Source organism: Leopardus geoffroyi, chromosome D3, assembly GCF_018350155.1.
Source record: "Leopardus geoffroyi isolate Oge1 chromosome D3, O.geoffroyi_Oge1_pat1.0, whole genome shotgun sequence".
NCBI lineage: Eukaryota > Metazoa > Chordata > Mammalia > Carnivora > Felidae > Leopardus > Leopardus geoffroyi.
Window position 1 is genome coordinate 47350353 of NC_059339.1, and position 19576 is coordinate 47369928.

At 43.2% G+C, this 19576-nt stretch overlaps 1 protein-coding gene across 6 annotated transcripts in view; it reads right to left on the bottom strand.

Annotated features, from left to right (window-relative positions):
- Positions 1–3594: 3594 nt before the first annotated feature.
- Positions 3595–19576, bottom strand: part of ZNF521 (zinc finger protein 521) — a 281891-nt gene continuing 265909 nt past the window's right edge. For 3 of the 6 annotated variants that reach the window (XM_045458559.1, XM_045458557.1, XM_045458555.1), the window contains 2 exons: positions 12840–13006; positions 3595–4401 (listed from right to left, as the gene is read on the bottom strand). In XM_045458559.1, the coding sequence (XP_045314515.1) occupies positions 4389–4401; positions 12840–13006 (180 nt within the window). In that variant the 3' untranslated portion in view covers positions 3595–4388. The remainder of the gene's footprint in view (positions 4402–12839; positions 13007–19576) is intronic. The other 3 variants (XM_045458560.1, XM_045458561.1, XM_045458558.1) reach the window with 1 other exon arrangement.

A 19576-nucleotide genomic window follows, 5' to 3' on the forward strand; every position in this document is an offset into this window, starting at 1 on the left:
AAGAATCATCGATGCCAAAGGTCAAAATCGGTCATCCAAGAGCCGGACCTGGCCTGAAAAGTGTGTCTCATATGGCCCACACAGTGGGGGGCAGCAGAGTTTGAGTAAAAAATGGAGTAGGTTGCCAACGTTTAGAAACTGGCACATGGCACTTACCCACCCGGATTGCTGGCTTCTCCTGAGACATTGGGCAATCTGGCCTCACAGGCTGCTTTCCCTCCAGGCGACAGTTGGGGCAGGTGATGGGGCATTTGCTCTCCAGGTCATCAGAGTCCCCACTGGGCCCGATCTCTCTCTCTCTCTCTCACTGTGTTTGCAATCCTGGACCAGGTGTAAGGGTGGTGAGGTTCTGCGTCGTTTCCCCCTTTTCCCTAAACTCAGTATTGGTTATTATGTTACTTTGGAGTTAAAATCATCATTACAGGCCCAGTTATAAAAGGTAATGTTGAGGGAAGAAGGGTCTGAGACCCATGCTACTTCTCTACTCCTTGCATGTTCTTTTCAAATTTCCGGTCCTGGGTCCAGCGCACTGGCCTGAGAATGTTAGCTCGGCCCAGGGGTTCTCAACCGTGGCTGCGCTAGAGTTTTCTGGGGCACTTCTGATGCCCGGGTTGCATTCTGGACCAATTGAGTCAGACTCTCCGGGAGTGCAATTCAGGCAGTGGAGCTTTTTGAAGTCCCCTAGGTGATTGCAATGTAAAAGGTCCTTGAGAAATCATAGGAAACTTCACATTAGAGCAGTTTCTCAACCTTAGCACTATTGATTGACATTTTGGGGTGGATGTTTCTTCGTTCTGGGGCCCCTGTGCTGTGGATTGTGGCATGTTTAGTAGTGTCTCTAGCCTCTACCCATAGACCCAGTAGCATTCTTCCAGATGAGAACCATGGCATTAGATCATAAAATTATAGTAAGAGTGGCTTTTATACTGGCCCCTGCTGGTACATCAGGTCTTCCAGAAACTTCTTTGGGAATGAAGTACTAGGGGACAAAAATCTCTCTTAAGAAGCTGGTATAGGGGTGCCTGGGTGGTTCAGTCGGTTAGGCATCTGACTTCAGCTCAGGTCATGATCTCACAGACCGTGAGTTCAAGCCCCATGTCAGTCTCTGTGCTGATAGCTCAGGGCCTGGAGCCTGCTTCAGATTCTGTGTCTCCCTCCCTCTCTGCCCCTCCCCTCCCTGTCGTGTTCTTTCTCTCTCTCTCAAAAATAAATAAACATTACAAAAGATTTTTTTTTTCAAAGAAGCTGATATATTCCTGCCTTTCTGTTCATTTTTTTTCTCCCTTTACTACTAGGAAGGTCAACTAAAACACATTCAAAACCAAAACTGAAGCACAAAAAAGGTAACTTAGTGTATTTCCTCCTCTCTGCCTGACTCTGATTTTCCTGATAACATTTTGTTAATCTTTAAGCTGACTTATATTCTTCAGAATGAAGTAGGAACTAAGGCACCAAGCACCACACACTGCTTAATAGTCATGACCCAATGAACCATTGGTTGTAAGGAAGGACCTACTACACTTTTTTAAAGTTTATTTATTTTTGAGAGAGAGTGCAGACACTAGTGGGGGAGGGGCAGAGGGAGGGAGACAGAGGATCCAAAGTAGGTTCTGTGCTGACAGCCCAGCCCCAGGTGGGGCTTGAACCCATGAACCATGAGATCATGACCTGAGCTGAAGTTGGACGCTTAACCAGCTGAGCCACCCAGGGTGCCCCAGGACCTGCTACATTTGAATGACCTTGTACTCACCAGAGGATCAAGCATGTGGAGCAAGGGAGGGTCAGCTCCTTTGGCCTCGAGCTTTGTCGGGGAAGAGGCTGAACTGTGCATGTTGGAGGAGCCCAGTGGCCAGCCGTGTGACAGCCTCTAGGAGAATGAACACCAGCCTCTGCTGTTTACTAGAAAGTCTGGGAAGTCCCTTAGAAGCAAGGCTGTGAAAGGCAACTTGGGATCCATCCCTGGGATAATACCATCACCTGCTTTCCATGAATGAAGAGCAGCTTACTTTTAGTGAAATATAACCCACTCGTTAATAACCAGCAGTTTTAAAGCCTTTAAAAAATCATTATTAAGTGTGGCTATTTCATTTTAAATGCAAAATCCTTGAATAGACCAGAGATCTTAATTTTTTTTAAATATAGCTGAGTATTTTAATTATGAATGTACTTGCATATTCTCAGCATACTTCATTATTTATGGAGCTGGTGAAAAAGCTTTTTAATTAAATAGCATGCTGGCAATCCATTGTGAAATGTATAGATGTAGGTTTTCCTAGCATTAAGAAACTAAACACACACATGAAACACTGGCCAGCACACATACTTTCACACCATGAGGTATTTGTTTCTGAATGATCTTAAAGTTTGACCAATTTTTTTCTTTATTGGTAACAAAATAAATGGTATAATTTTCCAGCACTCTGCATGGTTATTCACGTTCAATGCACTCAATTAATTTGGAAATGGAGTAGAGCAGTGGTTCTCAAAGTGGGGCCCCCACACCTGGAGCAGAAGCATCACCTGGGAACCTCCTGGAATTGCACAACTTGGAGCCCCACCTCAGGCCCACTAAATCAGCAATTCTGGGCATCAGGTGGGCGCCCTGTGATGTAACAAGCCCTCCAGATGATCCTGATGCAGGCTACGGTTTGAGAATGGTGGGGTGAGCAGTCTGGGTTTCATGCATGGGGGCCCTCGCTGACAGAATAGAGTAAATCGGGCCATGCGTCAGTCTCCCCATCAAAAAAGTACTGTCAAGGATTTTCTCTTGTTTAAGGTTTAAAGGTCTGCTTGAGGTCCTCAGAGTTTCAAAGAGGTTAAAAGAGTCGTAGTAAGTGAAATATCTGAAGCACGATGTGGTTGAAAGTTGCCCATCAATATCAGGTATATACTTACCAATTTTGACTCAACATGTATCAGGACTCAACTCACCCATGGCCATTCTCTCCTTTCCCCAAACAAAAAGGCTCTGACATTGGAGCTGCTGCTCATTCCCCATTTTGTTGCAGGCTGTGAGGCCAGCTCTCTTCCAGAGGCACCCCATGCCTGTGTCAAGGCCGATGAGCAGGCTGTGTTACTTCCCCTGGCCAGGGGAGCCAAGGCCAGAAGGCGGAGCGATTTGGAGAAGGCCACACCGGGAGTCAGTGCCAGAGCTCGAACCAACAGCCGCCTGGCTCCCTGCTCTGTGCTTTGTCTTCTGAATGAACAAAGCTGCTTCTTAAGTACACATAAGCCAAACTGCCTTTCAAATTGCAGCCATCTACTTTGAGTTCAGATTTGCACAGCATGACATGAATTGGGCTGCAAATTATGCAGAAAACAGCCATCACATCCATCTGTGATGTCAGAATCCTCCAGTACAATGTGACCTGGTAGTATCTGAGGGAGGAGGAGTATATTGGGTCTGATTCTTTCCCGATGCAGTATGATGAATCTCCTCGCGGCTGCATTTGGCCCAGTGTGAAAAGGTTAAATATGATCGAGGTTATCCTGTGATATGTTCAAGAGCAGATTTCACCTCCAAGGGTGCAGGCGATTAGATTTTTTTAATGGTAGAGTAACTGGAAAAAGAAAACACACAAATACACTCATACCTAATGGTAAACTGAATTTATTTCCTCTTGGAAAACAATTCCAGTAATCTCCAGGTTCAGACCGCAGAGTAAACATTAATAACAGTAACATACAGGTTAGTTCAACTGATTCAAGAATTTGGCTGTGTGAAATCATTAAGGAAAACCTTGAACACTCAAAGCTTCAAATGTATCCAGGAAAAAAAAAATCTTTGACAGTCTACATAACAACTATTGCATATATAGTGATGCTACCTGTCACATTGCAAGGCTTACAAATATATATACGGGCCTTATCCAGCTGTGGGGTTCTGTTTTGTGAGAACATCTCTTCGTGGTTTGCAAGAATCTTCAGCAATAAAAAATAGTCTTGGATTTAACCGTTGATATACCAAAAGAGAAATTCTAGGCTTAAGTGTAAATAAAAGGAAGTCCAAACATAGTCTCATTTGTAAGTTGTTTTAATCTGTCTTCCTCGAAAATACTTTCTCTTAAGCCGTTTTGCTCACATTTTTTTTTTTTAAATCCTGCCTGAACAGGGCCCAAGTCCACTTGTCTTTATAAGACCATTTTAGTATCAGACGACATAATACATGTGCAACACTTTATATACAAGGAGTCTATCCGGTGCTCAAAAGTTCAAACACATGAACATCCAACAGTTTGATAATACAAGTTTTATGGTACAATACAATGTTTCTGAATATTATACATTAACAATGAAAGTTTCGTGCAAAGAGTAAAACATGTTCCCTTTTTGTGCCACAAAAGTAATTCTCCTTGAGAGACGGAACTTGCACTAACTGCTGTGTTGGGTCATCGTATGATTCTGTAAAGAAAAAGAAAAAGGGAAAAAAACACTTAAGCGATCTTATTGTCATCAGACCAAGTAGCTATACATGCTGGTGGATTGAGAATGACGTGAACTGTGTTTCTGCACGCTGCTGGATAGGTGCTTGCTGGGGCCCTGACCCCTCGCTGCCCCCAGTGAGTACCATGGTGGGGAGAGGCAGGGCCAGCGGCCTGTGGGAGGTGAGATGGTTGGCCCATGCCTTTCCTCTTCTCTGCCTCTGCCAGGCCTTCCCAGAAGACCCTCCCACCTGCCGTCCCTTCTTACCAAAATAAGACCTGCTTTTCAAAGACCAGGATAGCACTGTTTTAACAGTTTTATCTGTGCATTATTTCCATTACAGATGCTTTTGTTCTCATCGCTCTCAGGTGGGAACGTCTTCACAGCAGAGACTCTATCTGTCCCTGAATATGGCCTGTACAGGCAAGGGCTGCCTGGGCAACAACACACAGAGGGGGCAGGAAGCTTCCCCAGCTCCTCTCCTGGGGGGTGGGCTTGGGGCTGTCACAACATGGCTCAGGAGCACATCATAGCAGCTGCACCCACCCCCAGCCCCCGCAGAAGCAGCCTTTGCTGTACTTTGGTTGTCTCCTCTCCATCCACACGGTGAGTTCCCTTTCTGAGTGAACAACCTCCTCCTCCACTGGGGGATAGCCCCAGACCAGGGACATTCATTCGGAGCATAAGTCTGCAGAGGGCCTGATTTCCACCTTTCCTCCTCTGCACTGTCCCTGAGCCATGATGTCCCATCTCTGAGCTTACACACCCTCCCCTGACGCATCTCTTCTGCTCAGAACCTTGACGTCTAGCTCGAGATACAACCACTTCCATGCTCCTCTCATCTAAAACCGATTTCTCCCTCCTCTGATCTCCTCCTGCATTTGCAGCGCTCATAGAGTACATTTCTGAGGTCTTGTCTTTGGTTATTTGTAGGCCTGGCTCTCTCCCTATGTCAGAAATTCTGGTATTCATTCATTCATTCCTTCCTTCCTTCACAAACATCTGTTGAACACTTGTATCACCACCTGGCGCAGCCCACAGCATTGCAGTCATCGTAAAGACGCAGCCCAGTGAATGACTAGCTAGCCAAGGGCTACTGAAGGGAATGGGATGGTCCCTGCCTTCGTGCCTTCCAAGTGCTCACAGTCTAAAGAAGAAAGTCGCACGGGCACAAGATGGCAGAGCAATATGGAAGAACTGTATCAGAAATGAACACAGAAATGCCATGATCACACCTAATATTGCTTAGCCTTTGGAGTAACGTGTGTAACGTGACATTTGAGTTGATGCTGGAAACATGAAAGGACATTGGGGATGTACGGAGGGCACTCTGGGCCACCAGGCTCCCATAACTGAAGGCAACGAAGCGAGAATACACAAGATATGTTCGTGGACCTGTAACTCATTCAGATTGGATGGAGTCTCCTACAGTGTCCTGAACCAAGAGTACTGATGAGAAGGGAAGTTGGACGGTAGTTTGGGGCCTGGTTATGGAGAGCCTTCTGCACCTTGCTAAGGAGTTCAGGCTGGGTCGTGGAGGTGAACAGGTGCTATGGAAGTTTTTAAAGCAGAGTTTGTAAGCCTTACAGATCTTTGCTATCTCTTCATCCCCCATGATTAGCAAATTGCCTGCTCTGTGAATACTACTGAATGACCAGACGCTTGCCCGGTGGGGGCCCAGAGCACCAGGCTTCCCCTTCTCCATTTCAAACTTAGTGCATTTTTGAAGCCTGGCAACCAGTAATGATGAGGAACCTTATTTCACTCTCCCTTATTGAAAGCATACCTATTGTTATTAATGCAGTGGAAGATAAGTCTGGATCTTTTTTCCTACTTAGTAGCACTAGCCTAACAGTGCATACAGGAACAGATGATTTTTATGCCAAGCCTTTTTTTCTTTGTCTTGATTCTAAATACTTCTGAAAATTATTTTTCACCAATAGGTAGACAGAAAGAGTAATCAAAATACCGAGGAGACTAAAAAACTTTCCTATTTCCTTAAAAATGAACACAGTGATGATCAGAGTTTATAAACAATACAAAAGTTCATATGTTCAAAATACCCTATCTAAGCCTTTTGTTGTCTCAAAGGGTCAAGTCTGATCGGGTTTTTCGTTTATGACAAACGTTACCTAAATGATAGGACACCGATGGGCAATGGATTTTTTTTAAACCAAAGTTAAACAAACAAATTTAATAACATTAGTTTTAAATGTTTAAGTGCTTACAAGAGACATTCCATATTTGATAGGATTCTGGAGGTTAATAAAGGAAGATATATTGCAATCACTCCAATGTTTTGGTACGCGCCTCTATTCAGATACTGCAAGACGAAAACCTAACATGAATTGGCTGTAACAGTTGGCAATAGTTGTGTCTCAGATGCTTTCATCCTAAACCAAAGCCATAGAAGCCTCTTCAGAGGTGCAGAGAAATGAACAAATACGTGTGAATTACTTATTACAACAGACTGAAGTTGCTGCTATAAAGGATTTATGCTTTTCATATGACCAGAGAAGAAGATAGATCATTTGAGAGAAAGACAAGATTACGGCTTGGGAAATTCAAGCTTACACAAAAATAAAGAGCCCTAATACAAATAATGTGTAACTGGGAAATCTGGCACAGGACACGGTAAAGGCAGCAAGTTCTCTTGGTGTAGAGATGCTTGCATATGATTGACATTAGTTATTGTCATTTTTTTCCTTCCTTTTTTTTTTTTTTTTTTTGGCTCCCGCTCAACTGAGGGTGAAGTTAAGACAGGCTCCCGTAGTCCCGTGTCCACCACTAGTAGTGACTGTCAGGATGGGAAGTGGGAATTCTGGTAGGCAGTCTTGGGTAAGGCATATTTGCATTGAAAACAAAAGAAACCCAGTCCTCAAAGGCTTTCCCCCACCACCTTCAAGGAACCCTGGGCCGTGTATGTCCCCTCACCCCTACGCTCTATTCTGAGTCACTGAAGATAGAAATGGCCCAATTTCATTTTCTGAAGGAAGGAATGGGTGTCTGAACTGCATAGGTTGGGCTGACTTTAAGGACTGGAGAAAAAAGGCTCAGAGTGTGAGTCTCCAGACTTCACTGAAGATCCTGTGTTAAGAGAAAGAAGAAGTTGCTTCATGGGAGGCTTCTTTTTATTTATTTATTAACAAGTGTTTTTTAAGTTTATTTTTATTTATCTTGAGAGAGACAGAGACAGCGTGAGTGGGGGAGGGGCAGAGAGAGAGGGAGAGGGACAGAATGCCCAGCAGGCTCCACGCTGAGCGTGACGCAGGGCTCGAACCCACGGAACAGTGAGATAGATCATGACCTGAGCCATTATCAAGAGTTGGATGCTTAACTGCCTGAGCCACCCAGGTGCCCCGAATTTTTTTAAGATCAGTGACACGGTTTCTTTAGAAAGGGAGAACCGGGAACAAGTGGGAAAGATGAACAGTGGGCAAGAGAGGCACTAAGCAGGAAGAGACGGCGGGCCACGGGCCCGGCTCCCTCTTGCTCTGGCTCCGTCCAGGACACTGGTCCCGAGTCGCGGCGGTACAACCGTGGATGCCCAGCAAGGAGGCTGTCAGCAAGCAGCCTTCTTCCACCTGAGAGTTTCACGCTCTTTGGGTCCAGAGGAAACACTACACTCGAACAAAGCAGTGGGTCGTATCACTGCTTTTACACAGCAATTCACGGTCCCCAAAGTACTTTAATGCAATGACAGTTTATGGGGAAAAAGATCTGTTCCGATGAAGGGAAAGCGTTTTACATAATCGAGGAGAACACCAGCGCAAAGCGACGGGGGCGTGTGAGGGGGTGACGACAGAAAAGGAAGTAGGAAGAGAAGAAAACTTCTGAAATCCCACAGAGAGCCATATTCTACTCTGCAAAAAGCCATCTCTTGGAGACCCCATGTCTAAGTAACTGAAAATTGCAAACCATTAATCCCAGTTATGAACAGTTGTTTTACACGAGGGGGGTTTGTGTTAAGGAAAAAAAAACCCAAAAAACAAAAACAAAAACCAAATCCACAGCACACCTTAAAGCTTAAAAGAAGATCCATCTAGGTATGATACCTTAATAGCCAGGTTTCAAAAACCCACTCTCCTTACGGTAAAGGGCCCCATTTGGGAGGAGTGTGGTTTTTTTCCCCCCTATAAATGTGAAATTAAACTTGGAAAGCTAAAAACCAGACAAGGACCTTCAAAATTCCCTACTAGCACTGTGCATGCATCTCTTTTAAAATATGAGATGCCTTTCATTTTACAAGACTGGAATTCTCATCTTGGGCTTTGGCACGCTAACAAATGATTAATTCAGCCTCCTCCTTTCTGAGAGCTGACCACATTTACTGGTCAAACGGCTTAATCCTATTTAAAATGCAATCCAAGCAAAATATTTTTAAATAAAAAATAAAACCCCATGATCTCCTGAAACTGTTCACCTTGGCCAAGTTACCCCATTTTCCTGCGATCTTGAGGTGAATCTGAATATTCGCACCAACAACAAGGATGAAGTTAAGCTTTGGAGGAAAGCCCAGGGGGAATCTACCTTCCCAGGGAGGAGAGTTTGAGTGCCCACCCCCAAAAGTTGTGGCCACAGATTGCCCTCACTTGTCCAAAATTTTGGCAGAGGTCACGTCTCGTCTGGCTTTGTAACTCTCTTGTTGCCATCAGTAAGATGTTAAGTAGTGATGGTAATAAAAATAAAAACTGCGTTTGAATGGAAGTTTTGTGAGATCTGTTGATTCAAATATGTTAATCATTTTTACCATGACTTGCCTATTTATAGCCCTTTGTCTCAAACAAATTCTGACAAGCTTTTAAAAGTAAGAAAAAGAGCCAGCATGCTATTTTAAAAAGGAATGAAAAAAAAAAAAAAAAGAAACAAAAAGCTTTCCACTAATTCACCATGCCATCAGGATCCTGAATTTAAACGGCAGTTGTATTCAATTTAAATGAGATGTTTTCCAACCAGATGAAATAGGAGGCAATTGTGGCTCTGTAACAATGCAAGGCGGGAAGAAATAAAAGAAATATAAAGATTAAGTGTGGCTGTTTCTTTCAACAGATGGTGACAGCACCATGGCGGCGTGTTGTTTTTTCTTTAGTTGAAGAATGCAAACATCCGTAATCAATCATCACTGATTAACTAATTATATTAGCCTTCCTTTTATCACTAGGGTTGGACCTTTATCTGTAAACACTATGGATAATCTGTATGCTCGTATTTTTCCAGAGGCATATTTCAGCACACATACAGTTACGGGCTGCACACAGAATTCTACATTACCGTCCACCTTTAAGCCCTACTGCTTTTTTTTATTTTTTATTTTATTTTTTTTAAACAAAAGCAATTGGTTTCCAACAGGCTGGATAATAAGTCTTTTGACCTGCATTCTTCTTTGACCCATTAAGGTCACCCCTGTGCTCGGGCATATAGCTGACTTAGGAAATGCCTGCAAGTCCTACATTTCATCTCCTGCCCACTCAAAATAAAGCTTTCTTTAAATGTGTCTGTACGGGTCCCTGAAGGCCAAAGAGGCATCCCTGTAGTGGGCAATGGAGGGACAGAAGCTTCTGCCTTTATTAATGAATGCAGACCATTATGAGTCTGGCTGGCTCCTTCCCTGTTCCCAGAAGCATATACTGTACGTGACTTAAAATGCTAGAATATTGACACAAAGCGAGCCGGGCACCCCTAAGGAAAATTACTCCTTGGATATAATGTAGGCTCGTAACAGCTATTAGAGTACAAAATAAAACCCTCCGGGATCAAACTGACATATACCGCATTCCACCTAGTCCTCAAACATTAGAAGAATTTCTTTGTGAAGGCATTCTCAAGGACAGCATTAAACTGACTTTTGTAGCAATCTGCAACAGCTTTTTGGCTCAGAGCTTTTAGTACTAAATCTCTGGTTTGAATCAATACAAGTACTATATCTTCTACATTAATCAATACATTTGGTTCAATACATGTTCTATTAAATTATACTTTCTAATCAAGATTTTTACATTTCCACCCTCTCTCTTTTTCACCCCCAACTTCTTTTGCTAGGGAAATAGTTTTAAAAGTGTAGGCACCTCATGACGACAGGATACTGGGGTTTATTCCCCCCACACGCTAGAGAAAAACTATGGCAAAGGGCAGCCTTTAAACGCCTTAATAAGGTTAATGGGATGTGAATGTAATAAATGAACATTTTCAAAGTCCAAACAACTACAGAAGTACTCAGAGTTTTAAATTAATTAAAACTGAAACTGCTACAGTGCTAGAAGTACCATTAGTAATGTTCTAAAAATTACACGGAAGACCCAAATCATCCAAAAGTACCAATTAGACCCCATTTTGCCACCCCAGAGTTTCCACTCTCCACAATCCATGTAATTCCTGGCTGGAGAAATTTTGGGTAATTGTGTTTCACGAACCTTACCCAGGAACCCGCAGGGACATATACATGGGTATGTGCAATTTTATAAGATATGTTATATTGTAATGAATAGTCCTTAAAAGATAAATAATATTTCCCAAAGAGTTTTGGGAATCTGAAAACATAAATAGCCATTTTCATAGCCAGGAAAGCTGACTCATAATTTTTACTTTGGTAGAATTTACTAAAATGGGGTCCTACTCTTTTGTTTTGACACAGCAATGGCATTTCAGAAACTGTCATATGCTTTTGCCCCTCTCTTTAATGCCATGAATGTTGCATTTATGATCATGTTTGCACTGACAGAATTTCCCTTTGTATTTTTCACATGGTAATACCATCGCCGTGAACTTACAGAGACACGGGTGCATTTTCTTTTGACATTTAACAGTTCACATGGGCTTGGCCTGACATCTCAAAGCATTTTCTGGATGACACCAAGTCATATTAAAGCAAAATGTGAAAGGGTGTCATCAGAAGTGACCAGAAAAATACAAGATCTTAACGATAGAAAAGGACCATTAGGTTATTTAGTCGGTCCCCTTGCTAGAACAGAATTGTTTTATAAAGTTTGTACTCCAGGCTAATTTTAAGTGGTTCTGGCAATGACGTTTCCATCACATCTCCCATAAGAAATGATTTCACATTCTAGTAAATTTCACTGAATTACATTTTTATTGTTGTTGTTCTTTGAACATTCATGCTAAATAAGCCTAGGAAAGGATGGTCTGAGATAACCTTGAAGCATGCGGACATTGGCATGTTCATGAGTTTATGTTTAGAAGTGTTGGCCATATATTTGCAGCATTAAGCTCTTCTGTCTCATCCAAAGGAAACCAAAAGACAATCCAAGAAGCCATTTCTTAGTCATTACACAAAATGTGTCACTCAATTGCTTTGTTCTAGAGAGAAGCCTACAAATTAAATAGATTCTAGAAGGCCAGTGGGACTTGCCTTTCAACAGTCAACCCCAACACTATTGACATGTTGGGCTGGACAATTCTTTGCTTGGCAGGGGGTGGGGCGGGGGTTGTCCTCTGCACTGTGGGATGTTCAGCAGCATCTCTGGCCTCTATCAAAAACACGCCTGTTGTCGCAACCATAACTGTCTCTAGACATTGCCACGTATTCCCTGGTGGGGAAAACAATCACCCCCAACTGACGATCACTGTTTTACAGTGTTTTGAAAACACAATGAGTTTGCTGTGCCATGCTTGAGCATGCTGCTTAGCCTTCAGTCCAAGAGGTATCTCCTCCGCTAAATTTAAAAACAAACAAAAAGGATAGCAAAAGGGATGCATACACTGCATGGGGCTATATCACATACCATCTTCAAATATAGTCAATGGGTGAGAGTGGGCGATTGTTGAGAACTTTTGGAAAGGATACGTAATATCCTTTGAGATATATCATAAATGGCATTGCTTGTATGAAGCATCGAGTGTCTCCAAAAATGTCCACTCATTCAGCAATGTGACATCCATGCACCATCAGTGAACAAAGGTAGTACATTTTCGTGGCAATTAATCAATGCCATTTTAGGAATATTTGCAATCTAACAAAGGATCGATATTAAACTTAGAATTCATATATAAGGTATGAATAGTTGGTCTATCTACTTTGAACAAACAGAAGAGCCGTCATCCTTAATTTGCTGATCTAGATTTAATAGCAGGCATCAATTATATGTGTAAGTAATGAATACGTCAGAGAACCAAAGAAATGATTTCAGAGCTGGGAGGGTCCTAGCAGCACCTGTTCTGATATCTCATTTTATAGATAAAGAAATTAAGACCCAGAGAGTATAAGCCAGCTTTCAAGGTCTTCTAGCTACTCCGGTGGCTCAGCTGGCTTTGGGTGTGAAGCAATTGCTGAGTGGCACCGGTTGATGTGATCTAATCTCTGGGCGGGGCCGGCAGCAGAGATGACAGACACCCACCCTCACAGCACTCGCCAGCTACAGCGAGGACGGGATGCTACGGGCCACGGAGAAAGGACACCTCACCTCTTGTGAGAGACAGTCGACTTAGTTCTCAGAGGAGTCACACTTGCCTGGTGCTGGAGTGATGAGGAGAAGGTTAGAAGGGAATGACGGGCACCAGCGGGAGAGTAAGCGTGAATCAGGCTGAGAATCGGGGGAGAGGGTGTAGACCATTCAGGACGGGAAGTCATCTGTAGGGCAGGAGATTGTTCAGGCTGGGCAGAGACGTGGGGAGCCCCTTCAAAAAGAGCCTCTTTTTGTTACAGGCACTCTTTCTCACAACATCAAACCAAGTTGGGAAAGCCTATGGTGGTTAACACTGTCCCAAGAATACCCACCTACTTACCTTAGCCTTGGTCTAGGATGAGTCTTCTGAAGCCTAAGCAAGGACTAATTTTCGAAATAATGCCATGTCCAAATTGCTAATGTAGAACAATTTTCTAGAATTTGGACAGTTAAACATCAGAGAAATAAAACAAGCCACTCTGGCCCACCAGTTTCAAAAGGGCAGCACTGCTGATGGGTCACACATGGGAAACGCTAACATCGTCATAATTTCATTTTTCATTGAAATCTTAGAAACGACAGTAAAATTTCAGTTGCTAGCTGACCCTTATCCGTTTCACCTACCTGCCAGGCTTACATTTTCCCATTTTGGAACTGGCAATAGCACACAGTATCTACTATGTTAAGGGGGAAAAAAAGGTGCCAAACTGGAAGCCTAGACGAAAAAGAGCACAGCAGCCGCTGGGAAATACAAGTATAAAGTTTACTTTTTAAACAGAACAGTGAGTTGAGCTACTTGTTTACATGCAAGGAGCCAAAAGAAAATTTAAATCAAACTATACAAAGCCAGCAAAAGTGAAAGTGAGGCTGAAGCCAAAAGATGCTGCTCGGATTCTACAAGTGCAGGATCCCAGCGTATTATGGGACAGGAGGCTTTGATAAGCAATACAGTCTAATAAGATATTCAGGGATTAAGTCAGTGCTTCACGGACAGATGTGTCCATGTGCCAGTTGTTGCTAAGCTTTAATTTTTCCCCCTGCAATGTTTAATTTATCACACTGGCGCTTTCTAAACTAGAACATCTGTAAACAAGGTTAAGAATGACCTCCTTCCAATTTTACATCGGTGAACAGTGCCCTTCTCCGTGCTCTAATTTTAGATACCTTAAAGATAAATAAATCTGCGGGAGGAAGAAAAAAAAAAAGAAGGCTTGTCTGACACTGTAATGTGTTCATCTTGGGCGAATACAAATTTCCTTTCCGCCCGGCTCTTGCTGCCCAACCCATATTCAGGCACCCCCTTCCCAGTCAAACGCAATTAAACAAACTTCTGCTAAATATTTAACAGCCTCGTGTAGTAATTAGCGGCAAATAATGGGAGCTTCAATTGATAATTGCTCAGAACTGTGCTCTTGCCAACACGACAAGTTTCCCGCTCCTCCCTTTTCTCTTAGATTTTGAATCCCGGAAGGTTTTGTTTTTAAAGGACTTAGTGAGATTACCCTTGGTCACGTTACTTGGCCCAAGACCTTGCAGTCAACTTGGGCGAGTTTTGCCATCAGCTGCAAGATTCTACCCGCATCACTTATTTCATTTGTGTTTTTGAAATCCATTGAAATTTAAAGTTACATACCTGAAAGCTGCTGGAACAGGGCATTGATTTAAAAACTGACTGGCAGGCTTAGGATTTAAACTCTGGTCCACTAGATTCAAAAGGTCATCTGATTAGAATGAGAGACGCACAAGGCTTGTAATTTATATTCAAAGGGTAACCTTTGTAGGGAGAAGGAGTGAGCAAGGAAGGACTCTTTCTGCTTTTCCGCTTGATACGGACAAGGATTCCCTTCAACCAAATTCCAACCATTATGAAAAATAGTTTATTGAACTTGGGCAAAAAGCGAAAGACATGCCACTTCCTTGCAGTGTATTACTTCTTTTATTAAAAACACCGCCACACTCTCTAGGAGGTGAAGTCGTATTAAGAGTAAGTCAAACGTGTTATAAATCATTAAGAGTAACAGCAAAAAGTCTTTCCTCATCACAAGCAACCAGATGCTTGTCTACTAGAGCATTTGCTTTAGTACATAAAACGGATAAAACTATAAAAGGACATTTGACTTGCATCATTTACACGATTAAACTGCCTAAGTGTAAGCGTGCATGTGCACATCCATGCCAGAGCTGGATGTTGGCGTGAGCATGTGCCGTGTGTGTGTGTGTGTGTGTGTGGGGGGGGGGGGGGTGGATGTTATATCCGTGCATGGGTTCTACAAGGTAAAATCCCTGGTGTTTGCCTCTGATCTTTCTGTCCCTCATTGCTCATATATTCCTCCATGGAGAATGCAATTAGAAGGAGCCCAAAGTAGCCTCGCTTTAAATTCTTTTTTTTTTTTTTTTAAGTTTACTTATTTATTTTGAGAGAGAGCACATGCACGTGAGCAGGGGAAGGGCAGAGAGAGAGGAGGAGAGAGAGAATCTCAAGCAGGCTCCACACCGTCAGCACAGAGCCCGATGTGGGGCTCGAATTCATGAACCTCGAGATCATGACCTGAGCTGAAATCAAGAGTCAGACACTTAACTGACTGAGCCCCCCAGGCGCCCCTGCCCTTGTTTTAAATTCTAAGAAAGTCTTTTTAACATGCAAGTATTTCACAAATTCAAGTCTATTTGGGTGTCCCTCACTTTAAAGTAAAACAAAAACAACCCAAAAACTCTGGTTTGGAGAGAGGAGAAATAATGTCACACTCGAGGTGGGTGCTTGTTTCCTTGCTCGCTCTTTCCTCTCCTTTTTCCCCTGTGTGTTTTTGTGTACTGTAGAAAGTTTCCAGTCCCCTTTCTCTAATAATCTCCCGCCTCCTCATTCCCTGAAATCACCCCTGTTTATTAGCCAGTTCACACAGGCAGGCACGAAGAGAGGAAATCGGGAACGCTTAAGTGTATCTCTTATCCTTCACTGAGCCTCGTCAGGTCTTCAGGTTTATTCGTATTTTCTCCTGTCCATCATCTACTCTTGTCTCGGGATCTTTTGGGCCTTACAATGGCGGAGCTTTCCCCGGCTTTCCATCCGGCCAAGAGCTTCTGTTTCCTTCAGAAACCCCCACATTAAACTCCCATTCTCCTCCCACGTCCTGGGCACCTTTTCTGGAACTGCTTCCAGGTCTCTGCGGGACAGTTTCCTCCCCTGTCAGGGTACACAGAGCTTCTAGAGGGACAGCCTCTTGCTCCCCCCCACACAAAGATGTGCTGTAACTATGGTGAGAGCAATCTATAACCCTCCCGTCCTTATATAATTTGCTACTTCAAGTTAATTTTAATTCATTACAATAAAGCAATATAATTAAAAAAATAACTCTTTAAAGTGAAGTATTTAACATGATCCTGGAAGAAAGACAGCTCTAACAGAGGGCCAGGCAGCAGGCACGGTGCACACTCATGCAAATTCAAAGGTGAGCTGTAAACCAGTACATGCAGCAACACTGCTATGCATAAAGGGCCTGGCAACGGGAGGCCTCATTCTAATCAGTCCTCAAAGGAACCTGCCATACAGAAGTGGCACTTATTCTAATTTAAAGCCCTCATGCTTTGCTTCAGTGTTGCAAAATTTATAAAAGAATAACTTCATTAAACCGCCTGGCACTTCAAACACAAATGCAAACCAGCCACAACACAGAAGGAGCTGGACAAGAGGAAGAGAAATATTCCCAGAGAGTTGTTAACTCGGATATTAAAATGAAGTCTGCGTTTGGGCGCTTCTCTCGCTGATGACCGGGTTTGACGCGCAACTTTCCTTCACCAAGGAGTGCTGCCACACGGCTCTTTACTTCTGTCATGAGGCCTGTTACTCCTCTGAGTCTGCCTAATAACACTGGAAATCATTCAAAGTGGTTCGGCAAGCCACATCACATGCAGAAATACGTCTGGCAGTACATAAATGAGCGCTATTCAATGTCCCTTTCCTGGTCTGCAGAGAGGAGACTGATTCTGAATACACACTATTATAGTTTCCATTCGCCAGGGTATATATTTCAGACTCTCCTAAGTTGTTGGAAAACTAATGTAAAAAAAAATTTTTCCCCCCCTTAACCTCCGTCTTCAAGAAAGAAAGCAGTAATAAGGGCTAAGTAGAAACAATCTGCCCAACCCATGCCCAGCACTGGAGAAAAGTTATTGTCACATCCTAAAACACACGCTTTCAAGGAAAATTCTGTTTCTCCCTGGAATCAAAGAATCAAAGACATGCTACAGTAAAATAACTTCAGGCTAGATTTCTAAGCTACGATGCAGTTTGTGTCAGAACACACATCATTTCGTGCTGTCAGCATATTTCTCCAAATCATTTCATTTATTTATTTTTTGGGGGGGGGATGCAATGCAAAGACAAAGCTAGAAGCCTGTTGAAAAACTCCAACCCTCTGAGACAGTGCGTGTCACATACAAGCTGTATTATGCTCTGAGATCTTGAGAGATCCCAATAATAAAGGGCCCCTCTCCCGTTCGGTGTTTCTCAATACCCGCATCCAAATTTGGGCTGAGATTCTATGACAATGAGAATACAGCAAGCATTCGAACCTCTTGAAAATGATAACCCATGGATGGAGAAGAGGTAATGACCTCAGGGTAAATCCCTGGAGGTGAATCTCTCCAAAGGCGCATGACAGAAGACGTTTATTCCAGCTACCTTTCAGAACTGGGCGGTGGGGTCTTGCTCTTGTTATTGGATACTCATGCCGGCTGAGCAGCGGACAGATGGACACCATGGATGTGAACACTGGTGATCGCCAAAACCAAAAAAGCCCAAAACCAAAAAACAACAACAATGCAGTGTCATGTGATTCAGTTCATCCCTAGGATAAACAAATACTGACGTTAATGCTCTACATCTTTAGGAAGATGTTTTACAGTGCCGAAGGCTCTTTTCCATTCACATAAGGCAATAGAGCGGTGAAGGTAGGTTTCTATTATTTTTCTTCTCCATGAATAAAATAGGGCTAATCAGATGGAATGAATGAGCTAATTCAATTACAGGCAGCCTTTATTGTGCAATAAAATATGGATTATTGATCTTGTGGAGTTGGCAACGCATGATGCAAATTCAGTGCATGGGACCTGAAGATGGGAGTTTGACTGTTCTTATTCATGATAAAACCAGCGAAACAACGCTAATTAAACCCAGTGCTTCAAAAGGGGACGGATGAAAGGTCACCTCACAGGGCTGGAACAGGAGCCTGAGGAGACCCTGTTAGCAAGGGAGCCATCCCTTGTTAGATTCCTACAAGGAAGGAAGGGGGCATGGCTGGGCTCCTCAGGCCCATCTGTGGAGAGGAAAGTGAAAACTTGTTGGGTGGACTGAAATTTACTTGATAGGCACCTTGCTACAAATCCAATTTGGTCCCGTCCTAAGAACGAATGTATTGTTGCAGCTTTGCACTTGTTTGAAATACAGCACCGGACTGTTTTAGTAGAATCCTTTGGTCCTTTATCTCTTAAAAAAAAAAAAAAATGCAATAATCAACGCTGTTAGAAAGAAAGCAGCTCTGAGTATGAGGGTCACGTGGAAAGGAAAGTGTATGCAGTCAACACTAAAGGGAAAAAAGAAGGTGAGCTCTGATATTCGATGTATATTTACACACCTCAGTTCTGCTTTCCCATTTCCCCTTATAAATCTGCCCCCAGATACTGTGGCCTGCTGATTGCTGTTTGTACTCTGCTACAGAGCGCACACCAGACTGTCTCTGTATTCCTTATAAACTTCTCCCTGCCTTCCCTGCAAAGCTGGCATTCTTCCTTTTGACCAGGTTCATCCTCTCTACCTTTCTACGGACCACAGCCGAGCCCGCCCCCCCCCCCGTCCCCTGCCCGCCGCAGCACAGAAATATGCTCTTTTCTCCCCTAATTTTTCTTTTTGAAGAGTCAAAATGGGTTCCGTGTTTTGGTAGGCATCCCTCCAAAGCATAGGTAAGTGTACATGTGGCATGTTTTCGAAAAAGACTCCGGCGGAAGGGAGGAATCAGAGATGCTAAACAACGCCGCGCAAAGTTGCAGACTGTTCGGCTACAGTCCAGAAAATGAATCCAATTTTTCATTCTGTCGTTATAAATATTTCATCGCAAATGGTACTGATTTTCTGCAACTGTGGTTAAGCAAAGGGCCTCTGTGTGAATATTTAAGAAAAAAAAAAAAGAGGAGGAAGACAACGAAGAAGAAGGAGGGGGAATGAAAGATTAGCCACCAATTAATTTCTTACTTTAAATGTAAAAGATTCTGGGAGAAATTCAACAGTGATGTAGTGTGTGACTCAAAGAAGGAGAAGAAAAAAAACATTTACTCTGCTCTTCTTCTGACAGTTTCTCATAAAATATCTGCAGCCCATCTATCTTTTAGTACTCCAGGCTCCTCTGGAGAGCAGAAAATGGTGGTTTAAAGCTCACTTCAGTGCCAGTCTGCGGGAGATTGCTTTCCACAGGACCCCCGCTGATGGAGGCCTAGGGGAAGAGGCCCAGGAGTTATTCAATCAGCCCGAGACTCTGGGGCGGCTGGGGGTCCTTTGAGGGCTGATTATAAAGCTGCCCTCCTGTTGCCTGCCTCGGAACAGAATGAAATGAGCAGCCTCTTGCTGAGCAGATACTGCAAGAAGGAATTTCACCTGTCATGGAGTTTGTCAGAATTTCAGGATTTATCTTGGTGCAAAATTAATAAAATACCAACCAGGATTTCAGGCTGACTACTCAGCTGTGTCATCTCAAAGTGATCTTTCA